At 47.0% G+C, this 26,426-nt stretch overlaps 12 protein-coding genes across 14 annotated transcripts; 3 read left to right on the top strand and 9 right to left on the bottom strand.

Moving 5' to 3' along the window:
* Positions 1 to 7: 7 nt before the first annotated feature.
* Positions 8 to 3,798, bottom strand: LOC136186121 (uncharacterized). The gene is made up of 10 exons (XM_065973372.1): positions 3,682 to 3,798; positions 2,864 to 3,631; positions 2,733 to 2,804; positions 1,301 to 2,676; positions 1,169 to 1,240; positions 853 to 1,115; positions 690 to 805; positions 472 to 637; positions 281 to 417; positions 8 to 221 (listed from the first exon to the last, which is right to left on the bottom strand). The coding sequence occupies exons 4-10, from the start codon at positions 2,322 to 2,324 to the stop codon at positions 98 to 100; spliced, it is 1,902 nt and encodes a 633-aa protein (XP_065829444.1). The 5' UTR covers positions 2,325 to 2,676; positions 2,733 to 2,804; positions 2,864 to 3,631; positions 3,682 to 3,798; the 3' UTR covers positions 8 to 97.
* On the bottom strand, positions 2,335 to 3,725 carry LOC136185913 (uncharacterized). The gene is made up of 4 exons (XM_065973126.1): positions 2,864 to 3,725; positions 2,733 to 2,804; positions 2,581 to 2,676; positions 2,335 to 2,522 (listed from the first exon to the last, which is right to left on the bottom strand). The coding sequence occupies exons 1-4, from the start codon at positions 3,723 to 3,725 to the stop codon at positions 2,335 to 2,337; spliced, it is 1,218 nt and encodes a 405-aa protein (XP_065829198.1).
* Positions 3,799 to 3,867: 69 nt separating the features above from the next.
* LOC136186123 (hepatocyte growth factor receptor-like) lies at positions 3,868 to 6,109 on the bottom strand. Its single transcript, XM_065973375.1, has 7 exons — positions 5,161 to 6,109; positions 5,029 to 5,100; positions 4,713 to 4,975; positions 4,550 to 4,665; positions 4,332 to 4,497; positions 4,141 to 4,277; positions 3,868 to 4,081 (listed from the first exon to the last, which is right to left on the bottom strand). The coding sequence occupies exons 1-7, from the start codon at positions 6,107 to 6,109 to the stop codon at positions 3,958 to 3,960; spliced, it is 1,827 nt and encodes a 608-aa protein (XP_065829447.1). The 3' UTR covers positions 3,868 to 3,957.
* A 26-nt stretch (positions 6,110 to 6,135) lies between these two features.
* Positions 6,136 to 9,416, bottom strand: LOC136186106 (muscle, skeletal receptor tyrosine protein kinase-like). Of its 2 annotated transcripts, XM_065973349.1 has the most exons (7): positions 9,307 to 9,416; positions 8,409 to 9,227; positions 8,136 to 8,348; positions 7,618 to 8,082; positions 7,095 to 7,570; positions 6,579 to 7,045; positions 6,136 to 6,527 (listed from the first exon to the last, which is right to left on the bottom strand). In XM_065973349.1, exons 1-7 carry the CDS (start codon positions 9,359 to 9,361, stop codon positions 6,215 to 6,217), a joined length of 2,808 nt encoding a protein of 935 aa, XP_065829421.1. In that variant the 5' UTR covers positions 9,362 to 9,416; the 3' UTR covers positions 6,136 to 6,214. The 2 variants fall into 2 exon arrangements, with proteins under 2 accessions (XP_065829421.1, XP_065829422.1); XM_065973350.1 differs by lacking the exon at positions 9,307 to 9,416 and having other exon boundaries at positions 8,409 to 9,128.
* Positions 9,379 to 11,594, bottom strand: LOC136186142 (aminoacylase-1-like). Its single transcript, XM_065973400.1, has 17 exons — positions 11,504 to 11,594; positions 11,343 to 11,446; positions 11,222 to 11,286; positions 11,065 to 11,169; positions 10,935 to 11,006; positions 10,865 to 10,887; positions 10,739 to 10,815; positions 10,598 to 10,687; positions 10,490 to 10,546; positions 10,357 to 10,430; positions 10,257 to 10,306; positions 10,143 to 10,206; positions 10,011 to 10,091; positions 9,893 to 9,961; positions 9,766 to 9,845; positions 9,659 to 9,719; positions 9,379 to 9,608 (listed from the first exon to the last, which is right to left on the bottom strand). Exons 2-17 carry the CDS (start codon positions 11,437 to 11,439, stop codon positions 9,456 to 9,458), a joined length of 1,218 nt encoding a protein of 405 aa, XP_065829472.1. The 5' UTR covers positions 11,440 to 11,446; positions 11,504 to 11,594; the 3' UTR covers positions 9,379 to 9,455.
* Positions 11,595 to 12,550: 956 nt separating this feature from the next.
* On the top strand, positions 12,551 to 15,061 carry LOC136186130 (coiled-coil domain-containing protein 62-like). The gene is made up of 17 exons (XM_065973384.1): positions 12,551 to 12,588; positions 12,644 to 12,747; positions 12,802 to 12,897; positions 12,949 to 13,154; positions 13,200 to 13,266; positions 13,319 to 13,355; positions 13,408 to 13,453; positions 13,514 to 13,634; positions 13,689 to 13,769; positions 13,819 to 13,896; positions 13,947 to 14,040; positions 14,092 to 14,147; positions 14,202 to 14,247; positions 14,295 to 14,383; positions 14,445 to 14,545; positions 14,608 to 14,806; positions 14,865 to 15,061. The coding sequence occupies exons 1-17, from the start codon at positions 12,570 to 12,572 to the stop codon at positions 15,000 to 15,002; spliced, it is 1,578 nt and encodes a 525-aa protein (XP_065829456.1). The 5' UTR covers positions 12,551 to 12,569; the 3' UTR covers positions 15,003 to 15,061.
* On the bottom strand, positions 15,010 to 15,787 carry LOC136186178 (large ribosomal subunit protein eL28-like). The gene is made up of 4 exons (XM_065973441.1): positions 15,634 to 15,787; positions 15,397 to 15,520; positions 15,220 to 15,338; positions 15,010 to 15,160 (listed from the first exon to the last, which is right to left on the bottom strand). The coding sequence occupies exons 1-4, from the start codon at positions 15,712 to 15,714 to the stop codon at positions 15,068 to 15,070; spliced, it is 417 nt and encodes a 138-aa protein (XP_065829513.1). The 5' UTR covers positions 15,715 to 15,787; the 3' UTR covers positions 15,010 to 15,067.
* Positions 15,788 to 15,988: 201 nt separating this feature from the next.
* LOC136186116 (uncharacterized) lies at positions 15,989 to 19,850 on the top strand. Its single transcript, XM_065973367.1, has 2 exons — positions 15,989 to 17,968; positions 18,022 to 19,850. Exons 1-2 carry the CDS (start codon positions 16,049 to 16,051, stop codon positions 18,166 to 18,168), a joined length of 2,067 nt encoding a protein of 688 aa, XP_065829439.1. The 5' UTR covers positions 15,989 to 16,048; the 3' UTR covers positions 18,169 to 19,850.
* Positions 19,529 to 23,234, bottom strand: LOC136186168 (kynurenine formamidase-like). 2 transcript variants are annotated; one of them, XM_065973431.1, is made up of 11 exons: positions 23,093 to 23,234; positions 22,945 to 23,035; positions 20,936 to 21,028; positions 20,808 to 20,877; positions 20,663 to 20,745; positions 20,539 to 20,614; positions 20,407 to 20,490; positions 20,274 to 20,351; positions 20,094 to 20,221; positions 19,934 to 20,040; positions 19,529 to 19,880 (listed from the first exon to the last, which is right to left on the bottom strand). In XM_065973431.1, the coding sequence occupies exons 1-11, from the start codon at positions 23,099 to 23,101 to the stop codon at positions 19,848 to 19,850; spliced, it is 852 nt and encodes a 283-aa protein (XP_065829503.1). In that variant the 5' UTR covers positions 23,102 to 23,234; the 3' UTR covers positions 19,529 to 19,847. The 2 variants fall into 2 exon arrangements, with proteins under 2 accessions (XP_065829503.1, XP_065829502.1); XM_065973430.1 differs by having other exon boundaries at positions 20,407 to 20,614.
* Positions 21,036 to 22,938, bottom strand: LOC136186126 (methylcrotonoyl-CoA carboxylase beta chain, mitochondrial-like). The gene has a single exon (XM_065973379.1). It carries the CDS (start codon positions 22,807 to 22,809, stop codon positions 21,106 to 21,108), a length of 1,704 nt encoding a protein of 567 aa, XP_065829451.1. The 5' UTR covers positions 22,810 to 22,938; the 3' UTR covers positions 21,036 to 21,105.
* Positions 23,124 to 23,872, bottom strand: LOC136186179 (prefoldin subunit 6-like). The gene is made up of 3 exons (XM_065973442.1): positions 23,683 to 23,872; positions 23,438 to 23,633; positions 23,124 to 23,375 (listed from the first exon to the last, which is right to left on the bottom strand). The coding sequence occupies exons 1-3, from the start codon at positions 23,759 to 23,761 to the stop codon at positions 23,246 to 23,248; spliced, it is 405 nt and encodes a 134-aa protein (XP_065829514.1). The 5' UTR covers positions 23,762 to 23,872; the 3' UTR covers positions 23,124 to 23,245.
* On the top strand, positions 23,405 to 26,369 carry LOC136186122 (BDNF/NT-3 growth factors receptor-like). Its single transcript, XM_065973373.1, has 5 exons — positions 23,405 to 24,052; positions 24,416 to 25,036; positions 25,084 to 25,436; positions 25,489 to 26,000; positions 26,054 to 26,369. The coding sequence occupies exons 1-5, from the start codon at positions 24,019 to 24,021 to the stop codon at positions 26,367 to 26,369; spliced, it is 1,836 nt and encodes a 611-aa protein (XP_065829445.1). The 5' UTR covers positions 23,405 to 24,018.
* The last annotated feature ends 57 nt before the right edge of the window (positions 26,370 to 26,426 follow it).

A 26,426-nucleotide genomic window follows, 5' to 3' on the forward strand; every position in this document is an offset into this window, starting at 1 on the left:
GGGCGGGTCTATGTACAATGGCCCGTATAATATGACGTCAAGTTCCTGCGCAACATGGTCAAAAGATGAGCAATCGCCAACCGCAATCAGGAAATGATTACACAGAAAGGTATCCGTCTGGAATGTTTGTTCCCAGATAGTCAGCAAGCGTTTCGGCGATCTTTTCAAATGATGGTCTCTCTCCTGCTTCTGTCAGCCAACACTGATGCATGACTTCGTATCTATATACATGTATGGCTCAGAAATATTAGCTAAGTAATAACAAGACGTTTCCACCTACATTTCTTCTGGACAATTACTGGGTCTGTCCAACCGATCTCCTCTTTCGAGAAATGAAGCGATGTCCTGAACAGCTACTCCAGGATACGGCATCTTTCCCAGGCTCATGATTTCCCACAGTGTAACTCCATACGACCACTTATATCGCAAAGAAACTAAAACAATTAGTAGAGAGAATCAAGGAAGACTAACCGTATCGGTTTTGATGGTGAAGAGGCCATCAGTAAGACTCTCCAAAGCACACCAACGAATGGGAATACGTGCTCCCTTTGGATTCATTCGATAATAGTCCTTGTCCTCTTGCAGCGCCCTGGCCAGACCAAAATCAGCAACTCTAATTTTGAAATCCCAGTCTACCCTATTGATGAAAAGTGTTGAGAAATAGTAGGCCTTTAGAAAGGCATACTTACATGCAATTTCGCGCAGCCAAGTCTCGGTGCACGATACTTCTCGCTGACAAATATTCCATTCCCTTTGCAACTTGGTAACCAAACTGCACGAGTTCTACAGTTGTCGGAAGAGAATTCTACGCAGGAATTGACTCAACGAACATCTATCTGACCAATGTACTACCTCCGGAGTTGATTCGTTACTAGAAATTGTAGTACCACCCGAATGTGATGTCGTTTTGATTCTCTTTCCCCTCAGATGTGTTCGGAGGTCACCCAGCATCATGTAGGGAAGAACGACCAACGGTGAGGTGTATCGCACGTTGTCGCTATTTGGCGACCAGCAGATGCCAAGTAAGTTCATTACATTGGGATGATTTAAGTCGGTCATTCGTAGAGCTTCCATCACAAAGCTCTGCGTCTCTTTGGTCGGATCACTACCCGGGTCTAAAAGAAACCAAAAATTGTGATTCGGACGTTTCAGTTGGGTTACAAAATACCGATTTTGACAGATTTGGCAGCAACGGTTTGTGAAGAATCCAAAAGACACTTGTACACTTTACCAAAACTGCCTAAAGTAGTAACAAGTATTTTGAGAATGTAAATAAATAAATAAATTTCTACTGCTGCACCTTCGCCAATGATATCTTGAATTTGCAAACGATCGGGATCTATAGCAACTTTTCGAATTTTCTTCTCTGTATCTGAATCCCAAAGAGACGGGCGAAGAGGTATGAGAGGAAAGCCTTGATATGCATTAGGATGACTACTTCTTCCAGTCTGAGTATCATAAGTTTCGTTTCGAGATTTTCTTCGTCTTCTGTACGTGCAAATGATTAGAATAACGACAACAATAAGGATGATAACCAATGCGCCAGATGCACCAGATGCCACTATGACAATAGGAAAAGAAGCCTCCGTGTCCGTTTTTTGTGACGACGGCGTTGGCATCGTTGTTGGTAAAGAAATGTCTGCAAGTCCCTCATTGACACAACTTTCGTTTGATTCTTTCATTGTTGGAAACTGACTACAGTCAGGGGAAAAATCGTCCAGGACGCTCGGTCGAAGTTGTATAGCGGTAATGGCAATTAGTCCATATACTCGACCGTCAGCTTTTCTGGGACAACTTTGACTGCCATCGAAAGCAGCAACGCAGTCTTCGCGACATATGGAGAAGCGCTCTACTGAGCGATTTGACACGATCATACAATTCGGAAAGTAAATGTAGCAGATAGTCGCAACAAGAGCTTCTTCGCACTCCAAAGAAATGCCGTCGAAAATACTACCTGCTTTCGCTGCCGTGTCGTAGATATTTCTCAAATGTTCGCTAATGTTTTTTTGAGAATATTTCGGATCGCGATCGAGAAACACCGACTTTCCAGCTCTGGACGAGTTACAGATGCTTTCTCCGCTATACATCTCACAAGTCGACTTTGAGGAATCGACTACTACCGATAGCTTCGGCTGTGCCAAAACCGATTGCAACGCCAGCAGAAACAGTACTATGGGCAATGCACCAAGGGGGGAGAACATTGTCGTCTCATCTGATGAGAGGGGCTGAGAGGGCGGGTCTATGTGGTCTACTACAATGGCTCGCAAACCCGTATAATGTGACGTCAGATCATGCGTCAAACATACGAAGTAAAATATTTCCATTCGGCGTGTCTTAAAGTTCCTGCAACGTGGTCAAAAGATGAGCAAACGTGGGGCGATCGTTGGGATCGGATCGCCAACACGTCTTCATGATATTGTAGAGCGATTCTAAGCGTAGCTCATCTGGCTCCGTCAACGTATCGCCGTTAACAACGGCTTTGACGACTTGTTCGTTCGTCTTACCGTAAAAGGGCTGCTTACCTAGAGTGCACACTTAGGGTGTATCGTACGTTGTCGCTATTTGGTGACCAGCAGATGCCAAGTAAGTTCATTACATTGGGATGATTTAGGTCGGTCATTCGTAGAGCTTCCATCACAAAGCTCTGCGTCTCTTTGGTTGGATCACTACTCGGGTCTAAAAAGGGATAAACATTTCGTGATTCGGACGTTTCGGTTTTGGTTAGAAAATACCGATTTTGACAGATTTGGCAGCAACCATTTGCGAAGAATCCAAAAGGCACTTGTACACTTTACCAAAACTGCCTAAAGCGGTACAACAAATGTTTTTGAGAATGTAAATTAATGGATTTCTACTGCTGCACCTTCGCCAATGATATCTTGAATTTGCAAACGATCGGGATCTATAGCAACTTTTCGAATTTTCTGCTCTGTCTCTGAATCCCAAAGAGACGGGCGAAGAGGTACGAGAGGAAAGCCTTGATATGCATTAGGACGACTACTTCTTGCAGTCTGAGTATCATAAGTTTCGTTTCGAGATTTTCTTCGTCTTCTGTACGTGCAAATGATTAGAATGACGACAAGAATAATGATGATGACCAGTGCACCGGATGCTCCTGATGCCACTATGACAATAGGAAAAGGAGAGTCCGTCTTTTCAGAGCAATTGTCGAGTGAGCAGTTATTTGGAAGAAAGCTAGGCTGAGATTGAATTGTCGCAGCTTGTGACGACGGCGTTGACGTTGGCGTTGGCGTTGGCGTCGTTGTTGGTAAAGGAATGTCTGCAAGTCCCACATTGACACAACTTCCGTTTGATTCTTTTACTGTTGGAAACTGACTACAGTCGGGTTGAAAATCGCCCAGGACGCTCGGTTGAAGTTGTATCGCGGTGAAAATGATTCGTCCATATGCTGCACCGTCAGCATTTCTGGTACAACTTGGACTGCCGTTTATAGTAGCAAAGCAATCTTCGCGACATATGGAAAAGCGCTCTACTGAGTGATTTGACACAACCATACAATCCGGGAGGTAAATGTAGCAGATAGTGGCAACAAGAGCTTCTTTGCACTCCAAAGAAATGCCGTCGAAAATACCGCCTGCTTTCGCTGCCGTGTCGATACTTTTCAACTGTCCTGCAATTTCTTTCTGAGAATATCTCGAATCGCGATCGACAAACACCAACTTTCCAGCTCTGGACGAGTTACAGATGCTTTCTCCGCTGTACATCTCACAAGTCGACTTTGAGGAATCGACGACTACCGACAGCTTCGGCTGTGCCAAAACCGATTGCAACGCCAGGAGAAACAGTACTATGAGCAATGCACCAAGGGGAGAACATAGTCGTCTCATAATGGGCTGAGAGGGCGGGTCTATGTACAATGGCCCGTATAATATGACGTCAAGTTCCTGCGCAACATGGTCAAAAGATGAGCAATCGCCAACCGCAATCAGGAAATGATTACACAGAAAGGTATCCGTCTGGAATGTTTGTTCCCAGATAGTCAGCAAGCGTTTCGGCGATCTTTTCAAATGATGGTCTCTCTCCTGCTTCTGTCAGCCAACACTGATGCATGACTTCGTATCTATATACATGTATGGCTCAGAAATATTAGCTAAGTAATAACAAGACGTTTCCACCTACATTTCCTCTGGACAATTACTGGGTCTGTCCAACCGATCTCCTCTTTCGAGAAATGAAGCGATGTCCTGAACAGCTACTCCAGGATACGGCATCTTTCCCAGGCTCATGATTTCCCACAGTGTCACTCCATACGACCACTTATATCGCAAAGAAACTAAAACGATTAGTAGAGAGAATCAAGGAAGACTAACCGTATCGGTTTTGATGGTGAAGAGGCCATCAGTAAGACTCTCCAAAGCACACCAACGAATGGGAATACGTGCTCCCTTTGGATTCATTCGATAATAGTCCTTGTCCTCTTGCAGCGCCCTGGCCAGACCAAAATCAGCAACTCTAATTTTGAAATCCCAGTCTACCCTATTGATGAAAAGTGTTGAGAAATAGTAGGCCTTTAGAAAGGCATACTTACATGCAATTTCGCGCAGCCAAGTCTCGGTGCACGATACTTCTCGCTGACAAATATTCCATTCCCTTTGCAACTTGGTAACCAAACTGCACGAGTTCTACAGTTGTCGGAAGAGAATTCTACACAGGAATTGACTCAACGAACATTTATCTGACCAATGTACTACCTCCGGAGTTGATTCGTTACTAGAAGTTGTAGTACCACCCGAATGTGATGTCGTTTTGATTCTCTTTCCCCTCAGATGCGTTCGGAGGTCACCCAGCATCATGTAGGGAAGAACGACCAATGGCGAGGTGTATCGCACGTTGTCGCTATTTGGCGACCAGCAGATGCCAAGTAAGTTCATTACATTGGGATGATTTAAGTCGGTCATTCGTAGAGCTTCCATCACAAAGCTCTGCGTCTCTTTCGTCGAATCACTACCCGGGTCTAAAAAAAACAAAAATTTGTGATTCGGACGTTTCAGTTGGGTTAGAAAATACCGATTTTGACAGATTTGGCAGCAACGGTTTGTGAAGAATCCAAAAGACACTTGTACACTTTACCAAAACTGCCTAAAGCGGTACAACAAATGTCTTTCGAGAATGTGAATAAATAAATTTCTACTGCTGCACCTTCGCCAATGATATCTTGAATTTGCAAACGATCGGGATCTATAGCAACTTTTCGAATTTTCTTCTCTGTATCTGAATCCCAAAGAGACGGGCGAAGAGGTACGAGAGGAAAGCCTTGATATGCATTAGGATGACTACTACTTCCAGTCTGAGTATCATAAGTTTCGTTTCGAGATTTTCTTCGTCTTCTGTACGTGCAAATGATTAGAATAACGACAAGAATAATGATGATGACCAGTGCACCGGATGCTCCTGATGCCACTATGACAATAGGAAAAGGAGAGTCCGTCTTTTCAGAGCAATTGTCGAGTGAGCAGTTATTTGGAAGAAAACTAGGCTGAGATTGAATTGTCGCAGCTTGTGTCGCAGCTTGTGACGACGGCATTGGCGTCGTTGAAAGGTCTGCAAGCCCAATATTGACACAAGTTCCGTTTGATTCTTTCACAGTTGGAAACTGACCACAGTTGCCTTGAAAATCGCCCAGGACGCTCGGTTGAAGTTGTAGAGCGTCGATAACGAGTCGTCCATATGCTCCATCAACCGCATTTTTAATACAACTTGGACTGCCGGTTAGAGTCGCAAAACAATCTTCGCGACATATGGAAAAGCGCTCTACTGAGTGATTTGACACGACCGTACAATTCGGGAAGTAAATGTAGCAGAAAGCGGCAGCAAGAGCTTCTTTGCACTCCAAAGAAACACCGTGGATAAGGCCGCCTGCTTCCGCTGCCGTATCGTAGATATTTCTCAAATGTGTGGTAAGGTTTTTCTGGGAATATCTCGGATCGCGATCAACAAACACCGACCTTCCAGCTCTGGACGAGTTGCAGATGCTTTCTCCGCTGTACATCTCACAGGTCGACTTTGAGGAATCGACGACTACCGATAGCTTCGGCTGTGCTAAAACCGATTGCAACGCCAGCAGAAACAATGCACCAACGGGTGTCATTTGAGAGGAGGGCGGGTCTAGGTTGGTACAGATCGCAAACCCGTATAATATGACGTCAGGTCATGCGTCAAACATACGAAGAAAATTATTTCCATTCGGCGTGTCTTAAAGTTCCTGCAACGTGGTCAAAAGATGAGCAAACGTGGGGCGATCGTTGGGATCGGATCGCCAACACGTCTTCATGATATCGTAGAGTGATTCTAAGCGTAGCTCATCTGGCTCCGTCAACGTATCGCCGTTAACAACGGCTTTGACGACTTGTTCGTTCGTCTTACCGTAATAGGGCTGCTTACCTAGAGTGCACACTTCCCACATCAGAACGCCGAACGACCAGACGTCCGATTTCAAAGTGAATCGACCGTACATGACACTTTCCGGCGGCATCCAGCGAACGGGAAGAAGAGCTTTACCCCCAATGCTATATGAATATTCGAGTTTTGATTAATAAATAATTAGAAATAGGATTTACCGGTAGTAATCCGACGAATAGATGTCTCTGGACATTCCAAAATCGGCGACTTTAGCGACGAGATTGTCGCCAATGAGACAATTTCGCGTCGCGATGTCGCGATGAACGAATCGTTTCTCTTCGAGATAGGCGCACGCCTGGCACAGCTGAACGATGACGAAGAGAAGATCGTGACCGCCGAGCTCGTGTTTCTCGTCGCTTTCCGGCCTTAGAACTGTGGCGTCTCCGAGAAGGGATTTTCTCAGAAATTCGCCCAAGTCACCGTGACACATGAACTCGAAGATCAAGCATTCGGTGGGCGATGTCTTTCGCGTGCATTGCGCCAGCAATCGGATAATATTCGGATGCTCCAGTTGAGACATGATGCAGAGTTCCTTCGTGAATTCCTCTCTGCTCTTTTCGTCGGCGTCGTCTTTTAGGATCTTCACGGCAACTAGCGTTTTATTGGCAATCTCACCTAGGAACACCTGGAGAGAAAAAAAACGTAAGGGTGGCCACGACTTCTCTAATACTTACCATTCCAAATTCTCCCTGTCCCAAGTCTCTAATGTATCTGATATCATCTGAACTGATTTCTTGTACTGTCTTCGCTCCGCTTGCCATTAGAGACGTGACGTCGAATACGCCTGATTCGTTATTGCGTAATGCCTGCTTCATTGTCATGACGCCGCCGTCTTTGTTCGTCATTGGTTCATAATTGGCATTAAGTACTTCGACGTTTCCGTCACGCACGCTCAGTTTCGGTCCGCTGTAGTCGTTCAGAGTTCTATCATTGACGGAATATGAATACGAGGGGAATAGAGCGAGGGTTTTCGAGCGCTGGCGTCGTCGTCGAGTCGCAACGCAGAACACAGTTACAATAATGATAAAAATGAGTAATGATCCGACCCCCGCCGCTGTAGCTGCAATAATAGTCGTTGAAATCGACGAAGGCGGTTTTGAAGTGACAGGGGTTCGCGTTGTGAAGACCGGCGGCGCAGATGTCGGCGTTTCTAAGGAAGAGAATAATCAGATATTCTTTTTATTTATGAGACCGAACCAGGTGTGTATCCAAACGATATTCCCGGGTCCATGCAATGAGGATTTTGAGATTTATCTTCTAGGTCGCTGCACACGGGAAAACCAACTCTTGCAAAACGCGGAGCCCCGCTTAGGTCCTGAGCTCTCAGAGCCTCCAGTCCCGTTCCATAAAGACGCCCACAGTTTCCTTTAGACGCTTGATAACACGATTCTCTGCACATATCTTCCGGCGTCAAGTTACTGACGCCGGGCTCGTTGGACTTGCACGAGGGAAAAGCGAAATAGCACAAAATTTCAAGAAAATCGTTCAAGCAGGAAATATTAATATTGAGGATAGCTGTAATTGGAACGAAGATATCTCTTAACCGGCTCAGTTCAGCGTTGACGGTCTCAGGAGAAACACTCACGTCAACAAGCACCGTCTTTCCCTGACGAACTCTACAAACATCACCTGCCGTGTACATCTCACACTGAAGGGGAAAGACTAGAGAAGCAGTGCGGAGGAGGATACATTTAGAATAAAAAATAAGAGCGTACCTCTGTTAGTGCAATTGCAAAAGCCCCACTGCAAATGAGTTTCATAGTCGCCTGGTTCAGTGGCGCACCATGACGAATTGCCCGTGCCAATGCACTCGTTGTATTCCGCGCCCTTGTACGTGAACGGAAAATGGCACGGTGTGCCAACGGCGGCCGTTCCACCGCACGTGCCATTTCCGGGGCCTGGAACGGTTGGTGCAGTGAATGTAGGACCTACAGATCAAGAAATGGACCAATGGGGGCATGTATACGTGCAGAGGACGCTCGCTATACTTGGGGATTGGGAGAGAAGGGGAATTTCTGTGCACGCGGTATTTTTCTTCGATGGTAAGCCAGTGCAATCGAGGTCAGATTTCGCGAGTTGAATTTGCTCGTTACCGACGCCGATTGAGGCCAAAAAGGCGCCTTTGAGTCGCTGAATATCGTTCGAACAGGACTGACTCGACGAAAAGACGCGCTTGCAATCTTCGTCGCAGAGACGAGCCCACGACGAGGGGAGAAGACACGTCGGAAAAGCGTAGTTGCAAGCGATATTTAGTTGGACGTCGAGGCACTGACGATCGGAATTTTGAGCTGTTTGCATGACTTGCGCGACGAAATTATCGACGTCCGCTTGGCTTTGTTTCTTCGGCAGAAAAACGCTTTTATTTGAAGAAATGTAAGGGGAGCAGATTTCGGCTGATCGATGAACGTAGATCTCGCAGCGACCAAGAGTCGGCGGAGTCGTAGTTGGAGTCGCCGCGGGAATCGACGACGTCGTACTTGAAGAATTTGGAGTCATAGTTGTTGGGACCAAAGTCGAAGAATTCGACGTAGTAGCTGAAGAATTTGAAGTCGTAGTTGTTGGGATCAAAGTCGAAGAATTCGACGTAGTAGCTGAAGAATTTGGAGTCGTAGTTGTTGGGATCAAAGTCGAAGAATTCAAAGTCGTAGTTGTTGGAATCAAAGTCGAAAAATTCGACGTAGTAGTAGCTGAAGAATTCGTCGTTGAGCTCGGAGTTGAATCCGTAGTTGGGGCGCCCGTTCTGTTTGTCGTTGACAAAGTTGCATTGGAACGAAGGCCCGTGCTGGGCGTCGGCGATTGGCTACGATCTATACAGAGAAGTATTAAACAAGGGCCGTCTTTCTCACGTGTTCCCTGCAGGCTAGAGACTCGTCTATAAACACTTACAACACGGGAGAAACGCAGCCAGGACGAGCATGCATTTTCCAGCGATACAAACCATTCAAAAACAACGAAGACGAGAGTTCACGTTCGCGTTCACAAAGAGAGCACGTGATGACTATGCGAGGGAGAAACGAGAGAAGAGTCAATCATCGTCAATGGCTCGCGACATTCGCCATAGCGGGAAGAATTTCGCTGTAGATATCGATTCCGCGAAGAAAGACGTCTTCACTCAAGTATTCGTCGTGTTCGTGTAGGAGGATGGGCGTGTTGTTCATGGGCGAAAAGCCGTAGGCTTGGTAGCCGGCCTATTAGGGGGGAAAATCCTATGCGAAAACGCATCGATTCGAAATCTTACCGCACGCAAAAAACGACTGTCCGTACCGGCGGGAAAGATTCTCGGCTCCACGTGAATTTTCCTAGGGAAAGAGTCGCGTGTTTTCAATCTTTAGGAAAAGGACTTACGCCTTGTCGCATGCTCCTTTGAATGCTCTCCACCAGGGGCTCGTATCATCAATAGACGTAATCGTCTGATCGCTGTGTTTCTGTTGATTAAATCGTATTGAGTTTTTTTTGGTAGAGATGACGTCACCTCTGTGAATTCATAGGAGCAGCCTTCGCCGCCCGCTGCCACCCAATCAGAAATCGTTTGCTCAAATTCCTGTCACACGGACTTTTATAGAAATTTTACGATTAAATTAAGGGAAAACCTTTTGGGGTATTGTTGGAGGAACGCGAATATCAAAGACGGCGGTCAATTCAGCCGGAACAACGTTCGCCAGAACTCCACCCTTCAAAGATTATGAGTGTTATTTTGGGGGATTTAGATATGGTTACTCTACTTCAACGATCGTCAAATTCACTGTGGCGATTTCGCCTATATGCAACTGAGGATTACTTTTAAGTCTAGAGAGAAGAGAATTAGTGTAGCTAAATCGCGTAAATTCTGTCTCTACTTCTCCTCTTGAGCACGTCTAAATTCGAAAGCTTTTCCCATAATTTTGCTCTATATATTTAGTGTTCGGATCAATACAGAGTAAAATTAATTGCGCATACTAGTTTCTCGCCAGCGGTGTTCTCTATGAGAAGAGAACCGTGGCCTGTGTTTCCTTTACAGCTAACTCTGAGCCCTAAGACAACCAAAGACTCACTAGAAAGAGAGAGAGAGTAAAAGGATAGGAAGAATTACGCCAAGGAGCACGTTCCGCATTGAATAGGATAAAAGTATCAGTTGGACTGGCTAAACCTGTTAATTAAGGTAAAATTATTTATTTGGAATTATTGATTGATTATGTGCCTTCGTCCAAAACGAAACCGATATTAAACTGCTTCAATTCTCCGCTATTGATTAGAGCCAACATGCCCTTGTCAGAGCCAACCTCTTCATCTAAATACAAACAATTCAATAGATTATTAAGATTAATTAATTATCGAGTACCTGGAGTGAAAGACATGTGTATCGTTCTAAGACAGTGATGCCCATTCGATTTGAGATGACGAATCGCTTCCAGGTATCTAGAAGAGATTTAGATTATAATTGAAAGAGAGAGTGAAATTGGCTCACTGTATTCCAACACATTTCATATCCTGCCACCCAAAAAATATAAGAGATATTGACTTAATTAATGTCTTACCTGTGATCCACGCGCGTAAATTTTTCCATCTTCTGTCTTGTGAGCGTCGAACGGTGGATGGGTCCAATATTCCTTTCAATTAACGAATTCTATTAATTTATTAAATTCAAGAGGGTCTGCTTTACTGTACTTCGAACACGGGCACGACGTCCATGTGAGAATTCAAAAGAATCGAAGGCAATGAAGGATCTTTGCCAGGCCACGTCAAAATTGCGATTGGATTGCGTTCGACGAGCTAGTATCGTCGCAATAACTACTCGGTTGGTCGATTTGAAGGGGCTGCGTACGTCAAAACGCTTGAATTCCAAGCCAATTTCTTCGGCTTGTCGAATGAGGAATTTGATTGCTGGTTCTGCGTTGAGGAAGACGTTGCGGCGAGAGCGGGCACATTGCTACGTTTTTTCGTACCGTAATCGGGGTCGGGGTGAACGGTCTTGCATCGGAGATACTCTCGAAAGTTCGAAACGGCTTCCTCTTCGCTTTTTGTCTTCTTTGGAGTCGACATGATGTGTCTACGGGACGCCACGGGGGTTGGCGGGTAACGAAACTGCTGCGCGGCGTTCGTTTACCTTATAGTTCGTCGTAGAATCTAGTTCGAAGACGTTTTTTCCGCCATCTTGGCTTGTGGCGCTATTCTTGCGGCTTGCAACGTCACGAAAATTGCGTCATGCGCGTGCGCTGTGTGTTGCGGTTAAACCACGTGATCGAGAATGAACCAATGATGGCGTTTGCTGACTCGGCGGGACGTTCAAATGCTTCGCGTCGCACCGATTTCTTTTAGTTGCGGCTGAGGGTGGATGCGGCGTGGATCTCTGCGTCTCGTTCTTGATCGGACCGACACGGGGGAAGACAAAAGGCAAGTCTCGGGTAGTTGTTTCAGCGCGGCCCACGGATTAATCCCGTGCCGGAGCCCGTAGGCAGGGCGATGGGGGGCTTCGGCCTCGGTACGCGCACTGGGCGGAATGGTCGCCAATGTCTTATTGCTGCCGAACAAGTACGGCCCGCGCTAGGCTCGAGCGGGCACGACTTGGAGGGGGTGTCGCAAGCGGTCTGGTTGCCGGCACTTATCTCACCATTGGCGCGATTAGACGGAGGATGACCTGGCCCAGGAAACCTCGACTTGGGCATTGCACTGCCTTCCCTGTCGACTCTACAAGGTCGGCCGTTCTCCACTTCCGCAAGGCCCGGTTCTTCCCAGGAAGACATACCGAAGGCTTTGGTACCAACGAGCCGGGGGACTCGGTATTAGGGGCCGTTTCTCGTCCAGGCGGTACTGATCGGAGTGGCCGAGGACCCGCAACTCGCCCGAAACTTTTTGGAAGGGGGTCATCGCTTTGCGAAGACTTCCCTGGGCTACGAAAGCGTCCAAACCTCCCCGTGGTGTAGCCTGGGTAACGCGAATATGGACGCACGCAAAAAGGTACGTACAACGACGATTTGACAGTAACTGATCGTATTTTTCTTTTTAGGCGGACACTGAACTTTTTTTAGCGCGATGGCGGCAGGGATTTTTTTGTTTTTTTTATTGTACTGCATGCTTTTACTGTATTTTTTGTGAGAATAAAATGTCGAAAAAGAAAGAAAGATCTTTCGCTGTAGCGCACTCGCGTGATCGAGACCCGGACTTACAACGAAATGGACTCACCGAGATCTGGTGCGCTTGCGAGAGGCTCGTCGAACGCGTTCGTACATCGACGATGTAATTTTAGCGTCTAAAAGTCAGCGGAGCCGCAAAAAGTTGGCTTGGTCGACGGCAACGGGCGACACTTCGCCGGAGAGAAGGTCTGGAATGCTTCACAGCACTCCAAACAAAGTTAGTCGACATGGAAACATCGTGTTAGGAACGAGCCTAGCGATCGGTGTCTAGTCGAAAGGATCATTAGTCGAAGTCGCCGCGAGCACAGGCACTCGCAAACACAATTCGATGCCCAAACGATTTGAAAGTAGTCTCTCGTCGATTGGCGTAAGAATTCGACGACGTATGTGCGATATTCTTCGAGTGACGCCCCCGTAGGATGACACTGTTGTTCCTGATGACGATCTAGTGGAAGGGGAAGGGGAAGAGGGAGAAGAGGAGGGACGATTTGGTCTTTCACGTCAGCTTCAAAGCCTTGCTGTTGCATTGCATGCCAGTCGGAAGGGGAGCGAGGAGATGGGCTTGATTTATAAGCAGCAAAATGAGATGCAATTGCTGATGACCGAGCTCAAGGACAGAGACAGGTAGAAACGATGCAATGTACATCGCTTTAATTTATGGGGAACTAGGGAGTTAAACGATATGGTTTCGGCTCATAAGAAGCAACTGGGTGCTTGGGAGATTGACAGGCAAAAGGTATATTTTATTGCTTTCAGCCTTCTCTTTCTTTTTCTATGTTGTTGTGCAGATCTTATTGCTAGAGGAGAGATTTGCTAAGATGAAAAGTTTTGTTTCAGATGTTCTTTGCGTATTTCGAAAGTGCAGGGATTTTTTTAGAGGAATTATATGCCAAAGATAGTCTTATTTCATTTCTGGACAATCAGTACGTAATAAGAGAAAACTAGGTAGACTAGCTGGATGCAACTGCTGTCTTATTCCACAGAGTGAAGCAATACGAAAACTTGAATCAAACGAGAAGCGACGAACTGGAAACGACGCAAGGGGAGTTGAAGGAGGCTCAGGTGAAAGCGGGACAGTCTGTCAGAGAGTTTCAAAAGTTGAAGGTGCCCTACGTTTATTTGAATGGTAGACCATGAAAAACGAATTTTTAATTCCAGGCTCAACAACACAGTCTGCAGAAGAGTCTCAAAATTTTAAAAGAGAGAGAGGAGAATATATCAGGAGCACTTGCAGCCAAGGTGCAATTTTGTTGCCAAACAATAATAATTATTGATTTGTGTTGTGTAGACTGTTGAATTGAAGGAAACCGTTCAGCAATTAAACAGCGCTGAGAAAAGATGTCAAGAATTAGGACTACAGCTCCAGGTTGACGTGATACTACTCTTAATTAATTAAAGCCAATATTTTTTTAAAAGGCCAAGGAAAATGCTGAGGCCATTCTCAAGGAAGAGCTGATGATACAGAAAGAGATGACAGCTGAATTGAAGGAAGAACACAAAGACGTTATGGGTAAGCTGGGATGTAGAGGTAACAATGATTCCGGATTAATTTAAATTTCAGGGCAAAATGAAGAATATCAGGCTGAGATAGATCAGTTGAAGAGACAATTGAGCACTGTACTGTACCTCAAAATATTTAATAAATTCAGTGACTGAATGTCGGTTTTTCAGATGCGTGAAAAGTCCACTCTTCTGGAAAAAGAACTTCAACTCTCAGGTAAACGATTCTAACCAAATTATGTTGTAAAAATGACGTCGTTTCAGTGGAACGTGAAAAACGAAAGGACCAGTTGCTTACCTTTCAGAAAGCAAAGCAGCAAAGATGCGATTCGGAATTGTCCACTTCAAGACAGGTGACCATAATTCTTCTGACTGAAAAAAGAGCAGATTCCCTATGACTATCCATTGGGGCAGCTCTACGAAAGGCAACTTCGAGAAATAGAGATGCTTCGATTGAACTTGCACAGCGCCCAAGAGGAGATGGTGAAGCAAGAACAAGAGCTAAGCATGCACAGGTATTATAGCGAAAGATTGATTAGAAGCCACGAGGATTTAGGATTGTAACTAACTACGCTAGACATTCTCCTTCGAAAATAAAGGAAAGTAGTCCGGGAAGTAGCGCGGATTTGATGCAACAAAAGTCGCCAAGACGCGGCGAAATCGGTCAAATGGCGTCTGACATCAAAATACAATTGTCGAATATTTTGAATTCGGATGGAGAAAATCAGGGGGATTCGGACAGCGATGAGGCAGCATCCGTTGCCAGTTTTTCAGGAGTAGGGAGGAGGGAGGAGGGATTATATAGTTTCTATATACACGTGGTCTCTATTCTAGTTTTCTACTACTGAAACTCCGGCGCTCAATACGTCGGGACGCCTGGAGAAGCTTCTCACTGAATCCCAACAGCTAGCGAGAGAAATTTCAAGTGCAAAAACGCTGAAATTGAAATCGGTTTCAGCGCAAGATGACTGATTGACTATTAAGATTTCAACAAATCTTTTATTGAGAATCATACCACACGTGTGACGTCATCGCCTTTAGTCCGTGCGCTTGCGACGCGATCTCTTCTTCTGAACGGAAGCGACGGGTTTCTGGCTTCGATAGATAGCGCAAACGCGACGAACGGCAGTCTAATAGAGAAGAAAAGACATATAGAATAGAAGATCATATGAAATTCCCCCCTCCTTACGTCAGCCAAGTCAGGTCTATAATGATGAGTGATGCACGTTTTCTTGATCGCTTTGACTGCTCGTCTTGGACCGCGCACTAGCTGGAATGTCGCTCGACCGGAAGCCGGTTTGTTTTTCGCTACAAAATTCAAAGTTGAGTTTCGATAGGGGGCCCCCTCTTTCCAATACAGTCATACCTTTGCGCGTTTTTAGCGTCATTACGGCGCCTTTGTTGTCTTTCGCTGCTTCGATTCCGATCGCGCGCTTGTTTACTAAGCCGTTGTACTTGTAGCTGTTGATTCCCATTAGATTTTGGGGTTCCTGAGATGGAAGTAAGTCGTAAGGTCTCGCTAATGGCCTTTTCGGCTGCTCCGATGCGCTTTCGTCTGCGCTATAGAGCCGCGAAAGGACGGTTTCCCCAAACGGGGTCTCACCGTTGAAAAAGTCTTCTGCTTTTGTCGAATCAAAAACGACGAGCTGTTTCGAATAGCGAGCCACTGTAGATCGGCCGACATATTTCGCTTTTGAAGGGAAGAAGTTCGCGAAGAAACGAAGCACGTGGAATGACGTCAAGCGCATGCGCCGAAGCCATAGGGTCCCTACTGTACTGTGCCACCTCCCACGGGCCCTCCCACGTTCTGAAGAAACAATGAGAAATGAAGCCTAATTAAATATCGTTGCACAGAAGAAAGAAGTTAATTTCCTGTTCTGTATGGGCTTTGTAGCGAATTCCGTTGAGACGGAACTAGCTGTGAATATGCTCACGACTCCCGGATGCGTGTCGGAAGTGTATGTGAAAGTAGGCCCAACAGAGATCACCACCGCGTCCTTGACTCGGCGTGAGAGACAATGTTCTCCACTGTTGTTGCACTTCTATCCGTATCGTTCGTTTTCCCGCCACTGGTGGACGCTGCCGCGTGTACGGCTCCCGGCTCTCCGACGTACCGAATCGTTTTCGAATCGCTCTGGAGTGCGACTCGTCATGGAGCCGTGAATCTTTATCCTTCCAACGCTCATTGGTCTCCTTTGGTCGTCGCTAGTCACAACGAAGACTACGTCATGTGGCGAGTGGGTACTGTCGCGAGTACAGGCTTAAAGAACGTCGCCGAAAGGGGCGCCACCACCGCTCTTCAAAACGAATTGAAAACGACTCGAAACGTACTTGATTTCGCCGTTGCTTCGTCGTCTATCAATGCCAACGAGATGAATCTTCGCTTTACGCTCGAATTTCAGGTCGACGCTAATCATTCGCTCGTTTCGGCGATCACGATGATGGCCCCGAGCCCCGATTGGTTCGTCGGCATACGGGATGTTGACTTATGCAACGGAAACGTGTGGAGGACGGCCGATTATTTGCGCGAAAATTTTCCTTATGACGCCGGCACAGACAGCGGGGCCACGTTCACAGCGAGTAACGCCGCAACAACTCCTCCCGTTCCCATATTTCTTATCACGAACGAAACTGGCGACATTTTCGCAGGAAAAACATTTACAAATTTCGCCCAGACGACAGTCAGTTTGATTTCGTCAAATGGTTGCTGTGGTACTGCAACCTATGAGGTCACGTTTGAAGCAACGTGGTCGGCAGAAAGTCATCCAAAAGATTTTCCTCCTTTCAACGCCCATTGGTCAGGCGTCGTTGGTGGCAGTCACAATGGCAAGTACATCCTGTGGAGACCAGGACAACTAGCTAGTCCCGGAGTGAAGGCAGTAGCTGAGTTTGGATCGCAACGTACAGTGGAGCGAGAAATGCAGCAAGCTGGTGACAATGTTCTGCAAATTGTCAAATGGTTTGGCTTGGGTGCGGGGGCAGGTAAAAGAGAGGGTACGATCCAAGTGAATACGTGCCACCGGCTTGTGTCCCTTATCACTATGATAGCGCCCAGTCCAGATTGGTTTGTGGGCGTGCGTGATCTAAATCTTTGTGATGGCACAAGCTGGTCCGATTCCGTTTCAGTTGATCTTTTCCCTTACGATGCCGGAACGGACAGTGGACTCAAATTTCAATCTCGAAATAGCAGGACCGTTCCTCCCGAGCCAATTCATAGACTTACAGAGTCAAATCCTAATGATCCTCGGTCTTCATTTTACGGCTACGATCCCACTGTACCAAAAATGGGAACGTTCACATTCAAAAGACAATCTCTTACGGACACATCCAATTGCTGCTGCGCTCCAGGATCTCCAAACTATTTGATCAACTTCGAAGCGGCTTGGAGTCAATTTCGTCATCCTGACGCTTTCGTTAGTCGAGCTTATTGGTCGAAATTGGTCGGATGTAGTCACAGTTCCGAGTACACAATGTGGAATCCGGGTCAAATGGCAACAACAGGTGTCAAAAATGTCGCTGAAAAGGGAAGTCCTTCGACTCTATTCAAAGAATTTTCTGCCGCTAGCGATGCAATAAAGGATACCATAAGAGGAAATAACATTAAAAGTGGAGTCGGTCAAGTCGTGCTGAGACTTTGCGTCAATGCGTCATATCCATTTTTGTCTGCTATTACGATGGCTGGACCCAGTCCCGATTGGTTTACGGGAATCCACGACGTCAATGTTTGTCCTGAAGGCGATCGTTGGGAAGACGGTCCAATAGAAATTCCTGCTTGGCTCTACGACGCGGGTACACGCGATGGGATGAGTCTCACGTCGCCTGGTAATGCAACAAATCCTCAGGAGCCAATATCTTTAGTCGGAATGTCAAAGTCATTTGGAAAATTTGCCGTGCTACGAGCTGGAACTGAATCGGCTCGGTATCTAAAGACCTCAAGGGTACATCCCGTGTCTAAATAGATAATATTGACGTTTATTCCATTTGTGGTCAGGTGAAGCAGCGTACCCTTGGTCGTTGCGTGAATATGGTGGAGAAGCACGCGATGGATGGCAGCAAAAAACGAAGATCAGCCGCGTATGATTATTTCGATTTTGAAGGATTAAAAGAAGCGATTTGCCAGGCCAATGGCAAAAAGTGAACTCCCCCTTCCTGTTCTGTCTGTGTGGCTTCCGTTGAGACGGAACTTGGCGTGAATATATGTTCGCGACTCCCGTATGCGTGTCGGAGGTAACGTATATACGGCTCTGGTGTAACTCAAGTAGGCCAACGCCCAAAGTCGTGAGAATGTTCCCCGCTTTTGTTGCGCTTCTTCTATCCGTATCGTTCGCTTCCCCGCCACTGGTGGACGCTGCCGCGTGTACGGCTCCCGGCTCTCCGACGTACCGAATCGTTTTCGAATCGCTCTGGAGTGCGACTCGTCATGGAGCCGTGAACCTTTATCCATCCCGCGCCCATTGGTCTCCTTTGGTCGTCGCTAGTCACAACGAAGACTACGTCATGTGGCGAGTGGGTAACGTCGCGAGTGCAGGCGTAAAGGACGTCGCCGAAAGTGGCGACACCACCGCTCTTCAAAACGAATTGAAATCGACTGGAAACGTACTTGATTTCGCCGTTGCTCCGTCGTCTATCAATGCCAACGAGATGAATCGTACATTTACGCTCGAATTTCAGGTCGACGCTAATCATTCGCTCGTTTCGGCGATCACCATGATGGCCCCGAGCCCCGATTGGTTCGTCGGCATACGGGATGTTGACCTATGCAACGGAAGCGTGTGGAGGACGGCCGATTATTTGCGCGAAAATTTTCCTTATGACGCCGGCACAGACAGCGGGGCCACGTTCACAGCGAGTGACAACGCAACAACTCCTCCCGTTTCCATATTTCTTATCACGAACGAAACCGTCTTTGCAGGAAAAACATTTACAAATTTCGCCCAGACGACAGTCAGTTTGATTTCGTCGACAACGGAGACTCCGTCAACGACAAATCCTCCTCTGACGACGGCTGTTCCATCGACGGAAGCTCCATCGACGGAAGCTCCTTCGACGTTGGGTTCTTCTGTCGTTTACAATGTCGTCTTTGAGTCGATGTGGAGCGAAAGTCGTCATCCTCAACTCTTTCCTAGTAATGCTCATTGGTCGCCGTTGGTTGTTGCCAGTCACAACAGCAGCTATTACTTGTGGCGAACCGGCGAGTTGGCCTCACAAGGCGTCAAAGCCGTCGCCGAACGTGGGCAAACGACGGTTATCAGAGGAGAGTTGGAAAGGGCAAAGAGAGAAGGCACAGTTTATGATATTGCCATAGCAAGTAGTGACATTGACGCTGGCGAGAAGTTCAGTCTTAACATTATGGTAGACGAAGAGCATCCTCTCATTTCCGTTATATCTATGATGGCTCCCAGTCCCGACTGGTTCATCGGCGTTCGAGACGTGAATATGTATGGAAATAATGGATGGGTTAAAACGCTTTCTCGTGAAAACCCTCCGTATGACGCGGGTACAGACAGTGGTTTTAATTTTAAATCCGACAACCAAGCAACCAGCCCTCCTGTGCCGATATTTCTCATCACTAGCAACACCGGTGGGGATGTTTTCGCAGGAAAAACCTTTCCAAACTTCGGTACAACAACAATTACCCTTGGAGCTGGCAGTTCAGCGTCTTCTCTCGCTTTTGAAGCGGTGACGACACTTCTCTTGTTGCTGATCACCGGTCTGTTTCTGTCGTGAACGAACGAACTTGTGTGCACGAATGAATTGGTGTTTTGATTGTTATTGAATGTGTTGTCTGTGTGATTCTAAAAAATAATGATGTTGAGTTCAGTCCTGCTTCAAAATGATTGAAAGGATTTTCTGCGATATAGACGTAAGATGATGATGATCATCATCATCATGCGTATTCATACCTGAGTTAGCTCATAGCCAGGGTCTCTCAGATTCTCAGCGAGGTTGAAATGATCGACTTGAGGCACTTCTATTTCTTCGCAGTGAGCAACTCCAGTTTTTTGCAACGCCTGTGACAATTTAAATTCACAAATAAACGCAGTTGGAATATTCATGCTCATTCCTTAGCGTATGCAGCCTTCTGTTCCTTAAAAGCGGGCGACTCATGCTCCCCAACAATGACTATGGCCTTGCATGTTGGGGGGAACTTGGACGCGTACTTTAGAGGGCTGCACTCTACGGCGGTTTGCCTGAGAGAGAAAGAAAGGTTCGCTATCGAAAATGGACTGAGAGATGACGGACTCATTCATCTTCAAAAGATCATTGTTATCTGTGCTTAGTAGCGGGACAACGTCGAAAACTCCGCTGACAAGGAAAACACCTAAATTTGGCTTGCGTTTGAGGAGAGGGGCTAAAGAGTCTAACTAAACGCTTTCCTTCCACTGGGCCCACTGCGTCGCCAGAGCAAACAACCATGGCAGCTAAGTGAGCGCCCGCTGAATGACCGCAAAGAAATATGCTGAAGGAAAAAGAAGGCCAACTATATAAATCTTCAGATCTAAATAACCGTGATTTGGGGAATTTCTTTTGAATGGCTTTGACTCCCAGACGAGCACTTTCAATGATATCAGGCAACGAAGAATCTGGGAGATCAAATGAAAGAGAATGTCACAACTGCTGAAATAAAGTACCGGGAGCAAGGGGATATCCAAAACCCACAACAATGCAACCAGCCCCCGTGAAAGTCTCCGCCATAAAACCGCCGTTGTCTTTACTATTAAATAAATAAATAAATAAATAAAGTGATAGAGTAGTAAGATCACTAGCCATTCTCACCTGATCTCCTGTATCTGCCAGTAACCTCCGTGGATATAAACGAAGACAGGTGCGTCTTCTTGCAACGAACCTCGCATTGAACAGGGACCGTGGACAAAAGCGTAGGGACAGATGGTCATGTTTGTTACCTTTCGGATAATAGACGTCGTACTTTTGCCGAGCTCCTTCCCCGTAAGGAACGTCGAGTTCGCACCTGCACGATTGTCTGGCCGAGAGGGTTCCTGGAGGAGGGAAAAGAACGACTTCTAGAAGACTCGGGAGAAAGGAAATGCATTTTTTGATCAAGTGAGCGACTAGACTACATTCTAAAGACGCCAAATTGCGTCTCGGGAATGGGAGCATTCATGGCAGCGCTAAGACTGAGTCCGAGCACCGTTCGAGTGTCAGCGGGATCGATAACGCCGTCGTCCCAAAGACGAGCGGTCGAATAATAGGGACTGCCTTCGACGTCATATTTCTTCAAGAGTGGAGCGCGAATCGCTTCCTTTTCCTCCTCCGTCATCGTCTCGCCTTTGCGACGTTTCTGCTGCTCTTGCAACATTGTCATGACGGTCGCCGCCTGTTCGCCGCCCATTACGGAAATGCGCGCATTGGGCCACATGTAGAGAAAGCGAGGCCCGTACGCGCGACCGCACATACCGTAATTTCCCGCGCCGAAACTCCCGCCAATAATGACGGTCATTTTGGGGACTTTAGCGCACGCGACGGCCGTCACAAGCTTCGCACCGTGCTTCGCAATGCCGCTCGCTTCCGCCTGACGACCGACCATGAAACCGGTAATATTCTGAAGAAAGATAAGAGGAATTCGACGCTGACAACAGAGCTCGATGAAATGAGCGCCCTTGATGGCCGACTCGGAGAAGAGAACCCCATTATTGCCTAAGATACCGACCGGATAGCCGTGAAGACGAGCAAAGCCGCACACCAACGTCTTGTTATAGAGCGGTTTGAACTCGTCGAATTGACTCGCGTCGACGAGACGCGCAATCACTTGCCGAACGTCGTACGTGCTACGAAACGACGTCGGAACGATGCCGTAGAGTTCGTCGGCGGCGTAGAGCGGATCCACGACGGAATCCGTCACCGTGACGGGAACGCGTTTCTCGCGATTCAAATTCGCGACGACGCGTCGAGCGAGATAGAGGGCGTGGCGATCGTCCAGAGCGTAATGATCCGTGACGCCGGATTCGCGACAATGCAAGTCGGCGCCGCCTAGATCATCAGCACTCACCTCTTCGCCGGTCGCCGCTTTGACGAGCGGAGGTCCGCCGAGAAAGATAGTGCCTTGATTTTTAACGATTATTGATTCGTCGGCCATTGCCGGCATGTAAGCGCCGCCAGCTGTGCAGGAACCCATGACGACGGCAATTTGGGGTATTCCTCGACTTGACATTGTTGCTTGGTTGTAGAATATTTGACCAAAGTGTTCTCGGTCTGGGAAGACGTTGTCTTGACGTGGGAGATTGGCGCCGCCCGAATCCACGAGATACACGCACGGGAGATTGTTTTCCATGGCGATTTCTTGAGCCCGTATGTGTTTTTTGACGGTGATTGGATAGTAGGTTCCCGCGCGAACGGTCGCGTCGTTGGCAACGATCACGCATTCGGTGCGTGAAACGCGACCGATTCCAGTCACTATGCCGGCCGACGGGACATCTTCGTCGCCATAGAGCTTGTATGCGGCCAATTGAGAGAGTTCCAAGAAAGGAGAGCCCGGATCGAGAAGGAGTCCGATTCGATCGCGAACTACGAGTTTTCCTCGCGATGTGTGCCGCTTGATGTGCTTTTCGCCGCCGCCTCTATGTACGATGCGCATTTTTTCGTGTAGGTCGTCGACGAGAGCGCGCATATTGGCGTAGTTTTCTTGATAGCGTTTCGAGCGCGTGTCGGCGGGGCCCCCGATTGTCGACGGGCTTGCCTCGACGTGGAACGGTGCTCGTCTCGTTTTAGCGCTCGCGCTGCCGCAGAAACGCGAAGCGGATAACGCGTAGAATCGTCGCATTCTCAAAGTTGCACGATGACTTATGTTGCTTGCACGATGTTCTACTAGTTGTTGATATGAACTAACGTAGGGCTGCTACACCACGCCCCCTCCGTTTCTCGTTGTTGTGCACTGTCTTCGCTCGTTCTTACTCACCTTCTTTCGAATCCTTGACGTGCGATTTGACGACTTCCTCTTCAGACATTCTTTTGTTCCAATGGCTAGGCGAATATTGCTCTTGAAGCTCCTAGAGTTTACGGGCGATCTTTGAGACGCGTACACGCACACACAAAATAACACCAACTTGATTCATGATTCAGTATCGCACGACGGGCCCGACGTAGAAGAGAATCGACAAATCGCGCGCGCTACGGTCTGACAAAACACAAAAGAACAAAAGAACAAAAAATCATTATTCTCGACAATCTTGAATGCAATTTTTTAACACAATTGTTTTCTAAGATCTCTGCTGCTTTCTCTGATGCGCTTGCTGAGCCACGTGACATTGAGATTGCAGCTTCATCACTTTTTCTCTATTAGAATGAAGTCTCTTGTCAACATCTTTGATCGTCTTTTCGACGCGTTCACTGTAAGGAAAAAATTTTTTAATATTTTTAAAAGGAGACTTTTTAGTCTATCTCTATCTGACATTTCTCCTCCGATGTATTCGAGTCGTTTTAGGACGGTTGCCTTCGCTTCGGCCAGTTCTTGCTTTATCAGTGCCGGACCGACGAGCTTGTATACGTTCGTGCCGTCTTCGAGATAGTCGAGCTCTTCTTTGACGATTTCGCTTTCTTTTTTCTGCGTTTCGAGTTGCTGGCGTGAAGAGACGACTTTTTGGAGCTCTAGAGCGCTCAATGGAAACTCCTACAGGAACGACGCGGAGACGCATACCTCTCTGAATCTTTTTGAACTTGTCCAGTTGCTCTTGGAGCTCTTTTTCCAGCTCTTTTAGGTGATGCTTGCCGGCCATATTTTTCACGAGCTAGCGCACGTTAGAACGAGTTGCTGATGAGCTGCCGAGACAAATGGCGGTGTGGTTTTCAGGGAGAATTCAGTTTGCAAAGTTGTGGCTTGCTAAAGGATCCGAATGACGTCAGCAGAGACGTTTCTTATGGTCACATGCAGTCGGGATGACGTTTTTCTTTTCTGCTTTGTTCTCTAAAAGTGCCAGTGCTATCCGCGGGGCCGACCATCATTCACCTACACTGACTCGCTCTGAATCACCCAATGCAGCTCAAAGTGATTTTCTCTTTACGAACAGGTACGTGGCTAGTGGCTTGAGTCATATTATAGGTAGACTGCAGTGCGACTTAAATTAAATTCCATTCAGTTTTCAGGCCCCTTTCTTTCTAAACTTTTGAACTATAATTTGAGCTATTGTCTAAGTCACCGCCGCCCGGCAGTGGTCACAGCGCCTTTGTTTCATATACTGACTGAGTCTCGGGCTATGCGCTCATTTCAGTAGCAGTCCCATGTTGATTTCCCGGTCCTACTCTCTCAAAACCTTGACCTAAGCATCTTCTGTAGCTCGCAGTCCCTGCCCCGTTTCTTCGTCATCCCCCCCTCCGCGTTTCCATTTGCGTTTATTTACCAAGACTCGGTGAGTGAGTCTTATCATGTTTAGTATATGTTTTGTCTGCTGTCTGCCATCTGGCTCAAGTTCGTCAACTACCTGAGGGTCCGACTGATAAGCAGGAGGAGGAATTCGTCACGCCGTCCAATTCCATTGGACTTGTGCCTGTCGCAACGTGCGAAGAGCCTCCAAAAGACCAAGACTTTAACGTGATTGGATCATGTGAATTCTACGCGGCCGGCGATCTTTGCGCGCCGTATCGTACAAACCAGACGGTATACGTTGACGGCAGAAAACAATACTATGGTCAAACGTGCTTGATGAATAATTTACGAAATGTACTCAATCTTCTTTCGAAGCAGACGTCTCCAGAAATCGAAGCCTTATCAAATGACGATTTGAGCGAATGCCTTCAAGTGCAGCTGCAAGGGATCTGTCATTATTTCTTCCCCGACTGTAGCGGAACGTCGTCGTGGAAGAGAATGTGTCGAGAGAGTTGCAAAGACACCTTTGGAAAGGGACACGTCTGCTCTGATCTATTTAGTCATACCAAAAGTGCCTTGATAGCGCTTCTCCATGACAAGACTGTATTTGCCTTGCACATCAACTCAGAAGATTTCTCTTGCACGAACCTGCCGTCGAAATCTCAAGGCGACTGTTTTGATTTTGAAGGTATTGTTTTTCCCGTCCAAAATTTAATAATCTGTTATGAATTTCAGTTCCACGTGAATTACGTTTGGGATCCAATCATCTCGTGCTTATTCTTTGTGTGATTCTCCCCGCGATTGCCGTCATTGGTATCGTTATTGGACTTATAATCGCATTTAGGAGAAGACGAGCTTCCGCCACAGAAATGCAAAACGATTCATTTAACAACAGATCGTACGGTGCACCTCCCTTTGTCGACGTTTCAGTTCGTAGTCGAATAAGTAATATCCTATCATCGTCGTCATGCACCGTTTCCGAAAGGTCCATGATCATTGATCCGTCGTATTCGATTGATGATTTTCCTGAGGTATCCTTGGACACGATAGGATACGTTCGAGACTTGGGAGAAGGAGAGTTTGGAAAAGTGAGACGTTAGAGCTATATTGATAGTCTTCTTCTAATATCACGGGGCTTAGGTGTTCTTGGGCACTTTGAATTGTCGTTCCAACGAATCGGAACCGCTTCTCGTCGCTGTGAAGACATTGAAGTCGAATAATGATGATGACGATGACGAAAAGGCGGAGAAGAATTTTTTCGCCGAGTTGGAGATCGTGACTCAGTTGCGTCACGAGAACATTGTTTGTCTTCTAGCCAAGTGGCTCACCGACGCACCGCGCTGCATGATCTTTGAATTCATGTGCTACGGCGACCTCAATCAAGTGCTCAGGTCAGCTGACATTGGCGACGAACAGTGTCTCTACGCAATAGATGTGGACGAAGAGACGGAAGCTGAGAGGAAGCACGTCGTTACTGTAGCCGATCTTATTTCGGCGGTGAGTCAGGTGTGCTGTGGTCTCCGGTATTTAGCCAGTAGACGATTTGTTCATCGCGATCTTGCCACTCGTAATTGCTTAGTGGGCAAGGAATTGTCTGTCAAAATTTCGGATTTCGGATTGACGAGAGATATTTATTCTAGAGACTATTACAGGTAGGATGCAGTCAGAGACTTTGACATTTCTTAGTGTCTTTCTTTTGTGACAGAGCCAAAGGCTTCACTCCGCTTCCAATTCGTTGGATGGCTCCTGAGAGTATTATGTATGGAAAGTATGTCGTTGCTTCGGACGTGTGGAGCTTCGGTGTACTGATGTGGGAAGTGTTTACGCTGGGAAAACAGCCCTATTATGGTATGTCGAATGAGGAAGTCGTCATTCATGTAGCAAAAGCAGGCGTTCTTCCTTCCGCTGATCAATTCTGTCCCGATTCAGTCTCGAATTTGATGAAGACCTGCTGGATGTTTGAGCCAAAGGATCGACCATCCGCTGATCAACTTCTTGACACTATCCAGCAACTGCCTTAGTTACTTTTCGTCTCTGCATATGCATGCGCTGACTTTCTTTTCTCTTAACGTGCGTTA

Source organism: Oscarella lobularis, chromosome 4, assembly GCF_947507565.1.
Source record: "Oscarella lobularis chromosome 4, ooOscLobu1.1, whole genome shotgun sequence".
Lineage (NCBI taxonomy): Eukaryota > Metazoa > Porifera > Homoscleromorpha > Homosclerophorida > Oscarellidae > Oscarella > Oscarella lobularis.